General features: G+C 42.7%; 1 protein-coding gene across 7 annotated transcripts in view; it reads right to left on the bottom strand.

The window, feature by feature from the left end:
• The window catches only part of LOC139580186 (ETS-related transcription factor Elf-4-like), an 80,983-nt gene that overhangs the window by 22,095 nt on the left and 44,967 nt on the right, over nucleotides 1-13,921 (bottom strand). For 4 of the 7 annotated variants that reach the window (XM_071408759.1, XM_071408757.1, XM_071408758.1 and 1 more), the window contains one exon: nucleotides 7,222-7,559. In XM_071408759.1, coding sequence (XP_071264860.1) covers nucleotides 7,222-7,293 — 72 coding nt within the window. In that variant the 5' untranslated portion in view covers nucleotides 7,294-7,559. Of the gene's footprint in view, nucleotides 1-7,221; nucleotides 7,560-11,328; nucleotides 11,350-13,921 lie in introns of those variants that run through there. The other 3 variants (XM_071408761.1, XM_071408763.1, XM_071408762.1) reach the window with 2 other exon arrangements.

The raw sequence follows: 13,921 nt of genomic DNA, 5'->3' as shown, positions 1-13,921 counted from the left end.
CTGCCCTCCAGGACACTTGCAGCACCTGATGTCACAGGAAGGCCAAAAAGATCATCAAGGACATCAACCACACGAGCCAAGGCCTGTTCACCCCGCTATCATCCAGAAGGCAAGGTCAGTACAGCTGCATTAAAGCTGGGACAGAGAGACTGAAAAACAACTTCTATCTCATGGCCATCAGACTAGAGCCATCACTTAATAATGGAACACGAGTCACTTTAATAATGTTTAAATAATGTTTACATACTGCTTTACTCATCTCATATGTATATACTGTATTCTATTCTATTTTAGTCAATGCCACTCCGGCATTGCTCAATCTAATATTTCTATATTTCTTAATTCCATTCTTTTACTTTTAGATTGGTGTGTATTGTTGTGAATTGTTAGATACTACTGCACTGTTGGAGCTAGGACCACAAGCATTTCACTACACCCGCAATAACATCTGCTAAGGCCTCCCGAGTGGCGCAGTGGTCTAAGGCATTGCATCACAGTGCTATCTTCTGGGTTTGAGTCCAGGCTCTGTCGCAGCTGGCTGCGACCAGGAGATCCATGGGGCGGCGCACAATTGGCCCAGCGTTGTCTGGGTTAGGGAAGGATTTGGCTGGCAGGGATGTCCTTGTCCCATTGTGAGCTAGTGACTCCTGTGGCGGGCAGTGCACACTGACACGGTTGCCAGGTGTGTGGTGATTCCCCTGACACATTGGTGCTTCTGGGTTAAGTGGGCATTGTGTCAAGAAGCAGTGTGGCTTTCTTTGGGACACACGGCTCTTGACATTCACCTCTCCTGAGTCCATACGGGACTTGCAGTGATGAGACAGGACTGTAACTACCAATTGGCTACCAGGAAATTGTGGAGAACTTTTTTATATATAAATAACATCTATTAAATATGTGAATGTGACGAATAAAATGTTGTTTGCATTGATTTGATATGAGGGAGAGCTCATTCCAACAGTGTTTCAGTGGCCCACTGGGACATTCTTATTGCTGGGAATTCCAGACACACCCCCTCATTTCCAGCACAACATTTCTCAACACAGGAAGAGCTGAGGACATTTCTCAACTAAGGAAATTGCCAGAGCTCTGGCCAAACCGTATGACGGCCATATGAGAAACTGTTGCGTGTGGCAACATAGCTCACTTGGCAACACTTTCAACACTTACCACGTCCACCAGTGTTACCCTTATCTTATTTTCCAGAGGTGCTGCAAACAAACATTCAGGGTTTATTTAAATATAAACATTTTTGTGAACAGACCTATAGGTGGGGGTTCCCACTTGGCTCTATATAATGGTAGGGGAAACACTGTCTACAGTAGGTCTACCAATGTGACATGGCAATTTGTTTCCCAGATAAGCTTCTCTTATCTCTCATTCTGTGACTCCTTGTGGAGTAAAGACACAGATTTTATTTTCGGTCAGCACACTGTTATTTTCCTGTCTTCAGTAGCACCACAAAAGGAGGCTGTGTGTATGGCACCTCTTTCTGTTTGTTTTTTCCCATAACATGCCCAAAAGACTTCAGTTCCAGCTCCAAAAAGGACATGGAGCAGGCAGGACTCGTAGCTTGCAGGTCCTTTACGTTAGGTTAAGTTATTCTAAATATCAAACAACCAAAAATGCTCTAATGAAACGGTGCAAAGTATTTTGGCCTGCACTCTCATAGCCAGAGAGAAAAAATGTATTCAGTGTCAGTTTCTGAAAATTACCAGGAGATGGAGACAGACTACAGCTCTTTGCCTGATTATCATCTATCTATGTGGTGTTTTGTACTACCCCCCCCAAAAAAAACATTAGTAGCCAAATACCTTGTCACGTTGAAAGTCCAGTAACAACACTTTGACTTAAAATTCCAAAATGGTGTAATGAACAACAAATAGGTATAAATGGAATAGCAAATCAACGTTCTGAGTTTTTTACTTTTACTGATGATTTTACGAGCCCCTAACCATCAATGCAGTACAAATAAGAATAATAAATAAAAGTAACAAGTAATTAAAGAGCAGCAGTAAAATAACAATAGCGAGACTACAGTATATACCACGGGGTACCGGTAGAGAGTCAATGTGCTGGGGCACCGGTTAGTCAAGCTAATTGAGGTAATATGTACATGTAGGTAGAGTTATTAAAGTGACTATGCATAGATGATAACAACAGAGAGTAGCAGTGGTGTAAACTAACAGCACCCTGCCACAGACAACTGCATTACGTGGAATCATTCAACCTTTAGGAGTCATTACCAAAAAATTAGACTATGTAAACATAGCTAGGAGTTCAGGGACTGTTCTATTAACTTCACAAACAATATATCTTAGGTTTCAGAACACTGTCCATCAAACAAGCTGCTTTTCCATGATGTCAGTATCAATGGTGCGTCACGAGACCATTTGGGACCTCCACTTGGGGAATATAAAGATACAGAATGCAGTTTGTTGTGTCCTTTGACTGTAAAAGCTGACATTTCATTGACACAACAGCATGCTGTCTATTGTTCTCAGACTGTAGTAGCTAGACACAATACCAGATATCTCGGTCGGTCGGGAGCCCCGTCACTGATGCCTGTGACCTTGTGTGTGTGCATGTTTTAGTGACCAGACAAAGAGAGCACCAATAAGTCTGCTGAGTTTACTCGTCTGTGCATTAACACCACACTGTCTCCCCTCCCTAGCAGAACCAGACCAGACAAAGTGAAACCAACACAGATTCTGCTGGCGGGGCAGAAGATGTCTGTGTCTGTCTGTTGTTGTTGTTTTGACAGAATGGGGCACAGACATCATTTCTAGCTTTGATTTGCATTTGGTTGTCAACTAACATGAATTCCACATGAAATCAATGAAACATTTCAACATGTCATTTGATTTAGGTTAAAAGTTGGATGAAAAGAAATACTAAATTCCCTTAAGTTTATTACTTTTGGCAAATGTAATCAGTTTTCCACGTTGATTCAGCTTCATCACATAGAATGTTGTTTAAATGACATGGAAACCACGCCAACCAGTTTTTGCCCAGTGGGTAGCCAGCTAGCTAACTTTCCTATAAGCCAAAAGACACTCAACTATCTCAACAAGATAATGAAAGGTACAAAACAGAGTATGGTATTTAGTACGAATTACACAAAGCCATATTGGCTGCATCTTCCTCTTTGTTGCTCTCAACCAGATATAACGATCAGTGGAGTATTAGCATCTCTGAGTTCCCAGTTTCGGCTATGAAAGCAATCCCCTGTGTGTGAGAGGTTCCCCTATAATCAACCCGCTTCTGCTTTACCTGCCCATGTCGCGGTTTTTAGCCCCACCTATATACTTTTAACATCCCCTAATGGGGCTGATAGAGGAAGTTCATGGAAAATATCCCATAGTCACAGGGGTGTCATGCACCCATTATTTTAGACGGGGCACGAAGTTCATGAAGATGAAGGTGGGGTGACAGTTGAAGTTGAAGAATCTAGCATTTTTCAAACGCTCGTCTTTGCATTCAGCTTTTTCCTGCAATCAAGAGCCATGATCATTATGCCTAATTCTATGTAAAAATATCTATATTTTTCTGCGTAGGTTATCTTAGCTGCAGCGCATTCAGAAAGTATTCACACCCATTGACTTTTTCCACACTTTGTTGTTACAGCCTGAATTTAAAATGGATTACATTTATATTTTGTGTCACTGGCCTCCACACCATAATGTCAAAGTGGAATTGTGTATATATATTTTTTTTTTACAAAAAAACTAAAAGCTGAAATGTCTTGAGTCAATAAGTATTCAACCCCTTTGTTATGGCAAGCCTAAATCAGTTCAGGAGTAACAATGTGCTTAACAAGTCACGTAATAAGTTGCATTGACTCTGTGTGCAATAACAGTGTTTAACATGATTTTTGAATGACTACCTCATCTCTGTACCACACGCATAAAGTCGAGCAGTGAATTTCAAACACAGATTCACCCACAAAGACCAGGGAGATTTTCCAAAGAAGGGGAAACTATTGGTTAAAAAAAAAGCATTCATTGAATATCCCTTTGAGCAAGTTGGAGTAATTCAGTGGAGGCTGCTAAGGGGTGGACGACTCAAAATAATGTCGGGAACGGAGCGTATGGAATGGCATCAAACCATGGGTTTGATGTAGTTGATACCATTCCACCACTCCAGCCATTACCACGAGCCTGTCCTCCCCAATTAAGGTGCCACCAACCTCTTGTGGTAGAGTTATTACACTTTGGATGGCGAATCAATACACCTAGTCACTACAAAGATACAGGCGTCCTTCCTAACTCAGATCCCGGAGAGGAAGGAAACCGGTCAGGGATTTCACCATAAGGCCAATAGTGTCCTTAAAACACTTAGAGTTTAATGGCTGTGATAGGAGAAAACTGAGCATGGATCAACAACATTGTAGTTTTTCTACAATACTAACCTAATTGACAGTGATAAGTGAAAAGAAGGAAGCCTGTACGGAATAAAAATATTCCAAAACATGCATCCCGTTTGCAACAAGGCACTAAAGTAATACTGCTAAAAATGTGGTAAAGCATTTAACTTTTTGTCCTGAATACGAAGTATTATGTTTGGGACAAATCTAATACAACCCATTACTGAGTAGCACTCTCCATATTTTCAAGCATAGTGGTGGCTGCATCATGTTATGGGTATGCTTGTAATCGTTAAGGACTGGAGAGGTTTTTTTCAGGATAGAAAAAAAAGGGAATAAAGCTAAGCACATACAAAATCCTAAAGGAAAACCTGGTTCAGTCTGCTTTCCAACAGGCACTGGGAGATGAAATCACCTTTCAGCAGGAGAACCTAAAACACAAGGCCAAATCTTAACTGGAGTTGCTTACCAAGAAGAAAGTGAATGTTCCTGAGTGGCTGAGTTACAGTTTTTACTTAAATCAACTTAAATATCTATGGCAAGACCTGAAAACTGTCTAGCAATGATCAACAACCAATTTGACAGTTTGAAGAATTCTGAAAACAATAATGGGCAAATGTTGTACAATCCAGGTGTGGAAAGCTCTTAGAGAGCTTGCTGCCAAAGGTTATTCTAGAAAATATTGACTCATGGGTGTGAATACTTATGTAAATTAGATAGTTCTATATTACATTTTTATACATTTGCTAAAATTTCTAAAAACATGTTTCACTTTGTCATTATGGGGTATTGTGTGTAGGTAAGTGAGATAAAAAATTATCAATTTTGAGTTCAGGGTGTAACACAACAAAATGTGGAATAAGTCAAGAGGTATGAATAGTTTCTGAAGGCACTGTAAGATAGTTAGACAAGCTACTCTAACTTGATTGATAGCCTGAAATGCCTTGGTATCTACCTATGAGGCTGTGAGATAGTTTCACAATCTACCTGGCTAGCTTAAGCCAACTTCATAAAATTGCTAGGTGGCTAGTATTACAGAGAAACAACAAAATATGTTTTATTTATTCATCAAGAAGGAATCAATAGGCTATATAGCTTGATCAAATTAATTTACAAACTTACCTCCTGCCCATCACTGGCAGGTAAAATCAAATAAAATGCTGTGTGAGTCACTCTACACTCTCTCTCCTCCTCCACTGACAATATAGCCTCCTGCCTAGGGACTATTTTCTCCATGCACCTTGAAAGGAACCACTTACTACGGAGAATGAGGTGGGAGGGCTGGTCCAGTCAGTGTGCCGCCAACGCAAAATACCGCTGTCAGATCTTTATATAAATAATTATGATAAAACATTTAGTAATTAATTTAACATCTGAAAAATTATAAAACAGGACAAATCTGAGGGGGCACATGCATTTGCCCCCTATGGGCATGACACCACTGCATAGCCACACCACAGATAACAACTGAAATACTTCAAATGGGGTGCTGTAATTGTGCTGTAATTGAATTACTATTCAGTAAAAAATGTGAGTGGGTGTAAATGTGTATGACCACACCAGGCTTCCATAGAACTCTATAATAGAAGCTTTCAGACACTAAACTGAGCTAAACATAATTCTGAAGTCATTACACCATGGCCCTGACTCAGGGAGCTACTTATTGACTGTAAAATCCAATATAACAAGGCTAATCATTACAGTCCAGCAGGCTAGGCTAGCTGTGGCTTTCTTTGATTCCAACAGCCCCCATACAGAAAGATAAACCCTTCAGACAAGCTAGCTCCAACGAAAACAAAATAGCCACCTTCGTTAGCATTAGCGCTAAATGTGAATAAGTTATCCCAGTGCTATTTTAAGATATTTTTTCCAGCTACCACGTGGATGTAATCCTCAGGTAATTGACTGAGTGGGCACAGGGAGGAACCCAAGAGGAGGCCTGTGTTATTTCCAAACAATGGTAGGCTTTTCAGTGAAATTAGCGCGTCACCTCACAAACAGCCTCCCACAACAGGTCTGTCTGGTTAGGCCTGAACCAGTGCTATTCAGGCAAGAGGAGCCAATAACGACTCGTCCCTCCACATCTACATACATACACACACAGAGACACACAAGCACACACAGAGTAACCTTTGTGCCCTAAATTGACAGGTCCTGGCAAAGCCCCACCGTCTCCTCCCACGCATACTAAAAGAGTCCCAACTCTTGGGCCCAGTTTCCCAATGGTTGTAACGATGAATTTAGTCTTAAGATGCTTTTGGGAAACCGGGCCCAGGTCCCTCACACTTTCCATCTCTGTCCTGCCAACAGCCCACACTCCATTTCCCAGTCCTCTCCCTGCCATCCCTTCCTCCTCCACTCCTTCTCTCCATCACGTCACGAAGACAGTAAAGCCTCTGACCCGCTGGCTTGCTGACTTCCCTGTTCAAATCCCTCTGACCATGTTGTTTATCGAAAGTTACATTTATAAGTCAGTTTTGGTTTAAATAATCTTTGTTTCGCAGTATTTTTCTCAATATGATCTGTAGAATTTCCCTGGAAAAGCTAGAGTCCTTAATGGTGAAACAGCCACATCCGTTTGCGATATTACAACAACAAAGTTACTGCAAACAATGACCAAACAATGTTTTGTCCCCTATGACATCATTGCACGTGCCATAGATGAGCACAATATGTACTGCAATATGTTTCACCATGCTCGGCAACAAAAGCAATAACAATGGTGGTGGGGCAGCCAAGGGCACTGTTTCTCACTACTGCAGATTCCAGCTTTAACATTTCTATATTGGTGGGGGTACATATTGATAACACTACTGTTATTGACTACTGCTTATTTCCAATGTAATGACAGGTACCTGATTGATCTCATCCATTCCATTGCTGGCAAACTCAAACACTAGCTCATTGGGCTGCACTGCTGTTGCCATGGTGATGAAGATCCGAGGGTAGGACACAGATGGGTAGGGTGTTTTCCTACCCCTCCAGGGACTGTCCAGAAAATCCACCAGACTGCACCCAGGGTTCAAATGTCAATGTCACTGCTGAAGAGTCACTGTGGGTCACAACAAAATGGCTTCCCTTCTTGAGATTCTCCAGTGGCCTCTTCACACTTGTTTGAGAGAAGAGCCGCGCTGAGCCTGGATGGAGGCAGCCTCTTCCTGGGGCCTGCTGCGTCTGGAGCATCTACACCTGCCTGAGAGAAAGGAACATGTCAGTAACCACAGTTATTCAATCAAAATCAAAAGTTATTAGTCACATGCGCAGAATACAACAGATGTAGACCTTTAGTGAAATGCTTACTTACGAGCCCCTAACCAACAATGCAGTTTAAAAAATACTAAATATGAGTAAGAATAAGAAATAACAGTAACAAGTCATTAAAGAGCAGCAGTAAAATAGCAATAGCGAGACTATACACAGGGGGGTACCGGTACAGAGTCCATGTGCGGGGGCACCGGTTAGTTGAGGTAATATGTACATGTAGGTAGAGTTAATAAAATGACTATGCATAGATGATACCAACAGAGAGTAGCAGCGGTGTAAAATGGGGCGGGGCAATGCAAATAGTCTGGGTAGCAATTTGATTATTTGTAGCCAAATGTGTGTGTAAGACCAGCTGTGACTGACTGGGGTTCGAAGTCGAACCCAGGTCTCCTGTGCATCACAAAACTGTGTTACCTTGATTAACTAAAGCCTATAGGCACTAAGCCTGTTGAACTAAGCCTATGGGAGTAATTTGTGAGAGGGTCCACACTCAGAGTGTGTGAGTAATGTTTATGTGTCTGAGGCCAAGAAGTAAGAAAATATCCCAGCCAGCACAGTACTGTTCGGGTCACCACAAAAGTGTGAAAAGGGTATAAGAGACAACCACGGGCCTCACTATATGCTTTCTCCCATGAAAAGACTGCTGGTTCCAGTGGAGAATTCAGATCACTGGTTCATTCTTGGCTCAGGGGGCCCTAACCGCCTGCCCGCCTGCCCGCCTGCCTGCCAGCCTGCCAGCCTGCCAGCTAACAACAAACGTTCCCACGTTAGAGAATGTCCCTTAAGAGTCTCATTATGTCTTTTACTAACGTTTTCATAGGAATGTTCCCTTGATGTGCAAGGAATGTTTCCAAGATAGAACTTACCCAGAACTTGGTTTCCATGTTCTCAGAATTTAAGATATTAATGTTCTAGACATGTTTCATGGGAACATTGCAGCAGCATTTCTGTGTATCAGTTGTCAGAACGTCACATAGTTACACATCACGCCTTGTTACTGTTGCAGAGCCAATCAAGGTCAGATGAACCAGTATTTGACATGGACATGGTGGTGTAGCAGGAAGATTGGTGTACTGTGAACAAAGAGGTTGCGAGTTCAAATCCCAGGTGAGGACTGTTGAATAATAATTACTGTATAAATGAACATGTGTGACATATGTAAGTTGAAAACAGTATGTAAAAACACTGTGTGTGTGTGAGTATCCATTACTTTGCCAACAGACAAAGAGCTATGAATGGATCAGAGGTTCACAAATCAGGGCCTTGATTGGCTCGACAACAGTAACAAGTGGAAATTGGGGGGGGGAGAACTTTTCTTTGGGACCATCAGGCAATGTCCTGACAACTGATACAAAGAAATGTTCTGGGAATATTATATATTCCCAGAACATGGTAACCATGTTCTGTTTGACATTAAGGAAATGTTCTCTTAACCCTGATGCCAAAACATGCTAAAATGTTCTCAGAAGGTTTTTGCTAACACAGATAGAATGGGCCCATAACTAATAGAAAACTGTACACTCAAACATTAGGGTAACATTACAAAAACGTTCTCTCTCCATAGAATTCTTAGCTGGGTTGACATGCACTCTCACAGTCTTCCAAGGTAGAATCAAGACTAGCACGGACACATGGAAAGATCCAATACATCCATTACCCAGCTTCACATTCAGTTTCTATTGTAGTCACTTGAAAAAGTGTGTGATTATAGCTGTCACCTCAGTGAGAAGCTACAGTGCATTCGGAAAGTATTCAGACCCCATGACTTTTTCAACATTTTGTTACATTACATCCTTATTCTTAAATTGATTAAATAAAAATGTTTCTTCATCAATCTACACACAACACCCAATAATAGCAAAGCAAAAACAGGTCTTTCGAAATGTTTGCTAATTTATAAAAATGTAAAACATAAATAAATATTTACATAAGTATTCAGACCCTTTGCTATGAGACTCGAAAAATATTGCTCAGATTCAATTGATTGAACATGATTTGGAAAGGCACACACCTGTCTATATAAGGTAACAGTTCATGTCAGAGCAAAAACCAGGCCATGACGTCGAAGGAATTGTCCGTAGAGCTCCGAGAGAAGATTATGTTGAGGCACAGATCTGGGAAGGGTACCAAAAAATGCCTGCAGCATTGAAGATCCCCAAGAACACAGTGGCCTCCATCATTCTTAAATGGAAAAAGTTTGGAACCACCAAAACCCTTTGTAGAGCTGGCTGCCCGGCCAAACCGAGCAATCGAGGGTTCCTCTGTGGAGATAAAAGAAACTTCCAAAAGGAAAACCATCTCTGCAGCACTCCACCAATCAGGCCATTATGGTAGAGTGGCCAGACGGAAGCCCCACCTCAGTAAAAGGCACATGACAACACACTTGGAGTTTGCCAAAAGGCACCTAAATAACTCTCAGACCATGAGAAACAAGATTCTCTGGTCTGATGAAATCAAGATTAAACTCTGGCCTGAATGCCAAGCGTCACGTCTGGAGGAAACCTGACACCATCCCTACTGTGAAGCATGGTGGTGGCAGCATCATGCTGTGGGGATGGTTTTCAGCGGCAGGAACTGGGAGACTAGTCCGGATTGAGGGAAAGATGAACAGAGCAAAGTACAGAGAGATCCTTGATGAAAACCTGCTCCAGAGTGCTCAGGACGTCAGTCTGGGGCGAAGGTTCACCTTTCAACAGGACAACAACCCTAAGCACACAGCCAAGACAACACAGGAGTGGCTTCGGGACAAGTCTCTGAATGTCCTTGAGTGGCCCAGCCAGAGCCCGGACTTGAACCCAATCTAACATATCTGGAGAGATCTGAAAATAGCTGTGCAGCAACACTCCCCATCCAACCTGACAGAGCTAGAGAGGATCTACAGAGAAGAATGTGAGAAACTCCCCAAATACAGGTGTGCCAAGCTTGTTGTGTCATACCCAAGAAGACTCGAGGCAGTAATCACTGCTAAAGGTGCTTCAACAAAGTACTGAGTAAAGTGTCTGAATACTTATGTAAATGTGATATTTTCGTTGTTTTTTTAAACATTTGAAAAAATAGAAAAAAACATGTTTTTGCTTTGTCATTACAGGGTACTTACTGTGTGTAGATTGATGAGGGGGAAAATATTTTAATCCATTTTCAATTTTAGATCAACTTTAGATATGAGGCTGGGTTTGAAAGGCTGGGTTTGATTGATTGATTGAAGACATTCTTTTGATTGCTTTTTGCATAAACTGGTTCCCTTTACTCCATCAAAGCCCAGTAGCGGTAAGTAGACTAGTCTCCCTTTGACGTCACATCTGTAGTACGATGTACGATACCCCCCCCCCCCCAAGGATGTGAGCTCACCCCTGGTCATGAGAGCCAGTGTAAATGATGGGGGGGCACATGGGTGGGGTGGAAGAACAGGAAACAAGTTCTGGAAAAAGAACACCGTTCTTCTGATGGTCTCTGCCCAAGCAGAATAGGGGGGTTGTAGTGAGAGCGTAGCCCACATCCCACATGATGGTCTCAAGGGCTGTGGATGTGAAGGGGAGGGTCTGGTTAAAGATTAAATCAGGAGGTGGAGGGGGGAGGAGATGAGAGCTGGAAACAGTAGAGAGGGGAGAGAGAAAGATAGAGATGGCAGCAGTACTTAGAACCCCCCCCCCCCCCCCCCCGATACCACCCCCCCCCCCCCCCCAGCCGCCCCTACCTACCCCTTTTCCTTCTCCACTGCTGCAGGGTGGGGCCCGTTTGCTTTGAAATGCCTGTGTGACTGACGAAGTGCATTCCTAGTTCAATTGTGTCTCTGAGGGGGTGGTGAAAGGGGGGAGGGTGAGAGAGGGAAGACGGGGAGTTAAAATTGGGGGAGGAAAGTGGTGAGGTGGGGGTGAGGAGGGCAGGGCAGGGAGGTCAAACAAATGTGTGATTAAAAGTCTCTTGTTTCTTCCCCCTGCCTGCTTTTGGTAAATGCATAACGTGAAGCTCAGAGGAGGGAGAGGGGGAGTGGAGAGGAGAAGAGGAGTGGAAAGGAAGAGTGGGAAGAGTACTGAAGGCCAGCCTTTCATTTCACACAGCCTCTCCCTCCCTCTTTCTCGCTCTCTCTTTCACTCTGCCCATGGATAGTTTCCATGCCCACCTCTGCCACCCACAGCTGGCCATTATAAGCTGGAGCCCTATGACTGCCAGGAGGGAGATTTGCCCCCTCCCAGGGGAATGGACCTCCTGGTGGGGTTAAATGGGAGGTGGAGCAGATGGAGCCTTCAGTTCCAGGCCCCACATTAAACTACCTCCGTGGGCAGACAGACAACTTAGTGACTCCCCGCACTCAGTAGTCACACAGGCTAGGGGCCACACATGGAGCAGACAGCACGCATAAACCTGGACTAAGCAGAATCCCCTCTCTCTGCTTCTCTGGTAAGAAAGTAAACATCTAGAGGTCAGGTTCATATGGGAGCCCATTCCTGGCTGCATATATTTTTTTCAGTCTATGGGCATGCCTAGATTCCCATAGACATCATACAGTATATGACCTCATTGGTACTGCCCATCTCCAATGTTCCCTTCTAGACTTAAAGGGACAGTTCACTTCAAAGTCAAGTTCAATCAATTCAAATGTGAGTGTTTTGTGAATACAGGCCCTGAAAAATGTAGATTTTTGAATGAACTGTCCCTTTTAGAGAGGACAGAATATGATATGACCCCTACAATCCTGTCTCATTTCTCTATTCAATTTCTCCTTACTCCTCATGCCATCCACCATAACTGTCAGTAGTATGGTTGTTCCATGGCACTTTCAAATTCTATTACATTCGTTGTCTTAGTCAGAGTTTACAGATAGGCTTGTGACTGAATGAATAATTTGCACAGATGCCAGAAAAAGCCTGTCATCAAATCTATAGAAATATCACTATAGGACGGCCTGGCTTTTTTATCAGAGCGTTTAATACAAGGTGTGTGTGTGTGTGTGTGTGTGTGTGTGTGTGTGTGTGTGTGTGTGTGTGTGTGTGTGTGTGTGTGTGTGTGTGTGTGTGTGTGTGTGTGTGTGTGTGTGTGTGTGTGTGTGTGTGTGTGTGTGTGTGTGTGTGTGTGTTCTATATCCCTCCTGCTATCGCATCATTGATCTGGGTGACCCAGTTGGCAGAGTGCTGAGGGTAGACAGATTACTACAGACAGTCAGCCATTAGAGAGACCTGTACAGTATCCCAGAGCACATGACAACTGCTGCCTTGTCTGCACAGGCAGAGGGAGGCTGAGATCACTCTACATTACGTCAGTCAGAGAAGACGACAGGGGAAAAAAGCAAAACAGAACAGCTCACCAGTTAAAAAAGCAAAACAGAACAGCTCACCAGGTAACTAAAATGTAATCTAACCCTTATTTATCATGAGAGGGCCATAAACAATAACTAGTAATGCGGCATACTCCAACAAAGGTTAACATCTTACTTTTCTGATAAAAATTGTAATAAATTGCTGAGGTGTATTCACTTTTGAAGACACAAGCTCAAGTACACAGTACAAATATGATACAAATATGAAATGTTTTATGATGTATTTCCTATTCAACAAAACTGTATGAATAAGGCTTGAAATGACTTATATGCATTCTAAATGCAGTATAATCAAATTATAAAATGACTAACTATAAGAGTTCACCTTCCTTGTACGTGTAAAATACATATTTGTATGATTAGTGTTGATGTTCATCGCCGTGAACATCACACAGAGCTCTAGATTGGCTTCCTGACCTCGTTAGGAACTCGCCTTTCATCTCATATTAATATTGTCTGTCTACGACAAACAAAGTATTTTTTCTTTAAAATATATGAATGATTTTACATTGTTAAAGTTGACAAAATCGATCTCTGAATGTGCTAGAGTGACCACTTCGCAGGCATGTATGTGCTTTGTCTGTGGCTGTGATGGTGGGCTCAGCCAGGAGTTGATGGACAGTCAGAAGAGCGAATGAAATGGTACGAGGGACATCCCAGCATCAAGTGGTGCCAGATTTCACATCCTACTTCAAACAGGCGGAAGAGTGTCGTTACGGTGTCCACAGATCGATTCATAAGCGAAAATGTCAGTCGGAACCGGTACCAGAACCACGCAGGTCCACTAAACAGGGGACTTTATATCTAAGAGTGTTACTCAATTTCCCAAGCCTCCACAGAGCAAATAAAGCAGTGTAACTTTAGCCTGCGTGGGGCCACTCTTGGCCAGCCTCAGGCTACATGAGTACTGGGACACACTCTTTTCAGACCACTTCAATATAAAGTGATTTTCATAGCAGGTTAGGAAAGCATTTCGC

Source organism: Salvelinus alpinus, chromosome 7, assembly GCF_045679555.1.
Source record: "Salvelinus alpinus chromosome 7, SLU_Salpinus.1, whole genome shotgun sequence".
NCBI lineage: Eukaryota > Metazoa > Chordata > Actinopteri > Salmoniformes > Salmonidae > Salvelinus > Salvelinus alpinus.
This window is presented reverse-complemented; position numbering and strand designations above follow the sequence as displayed.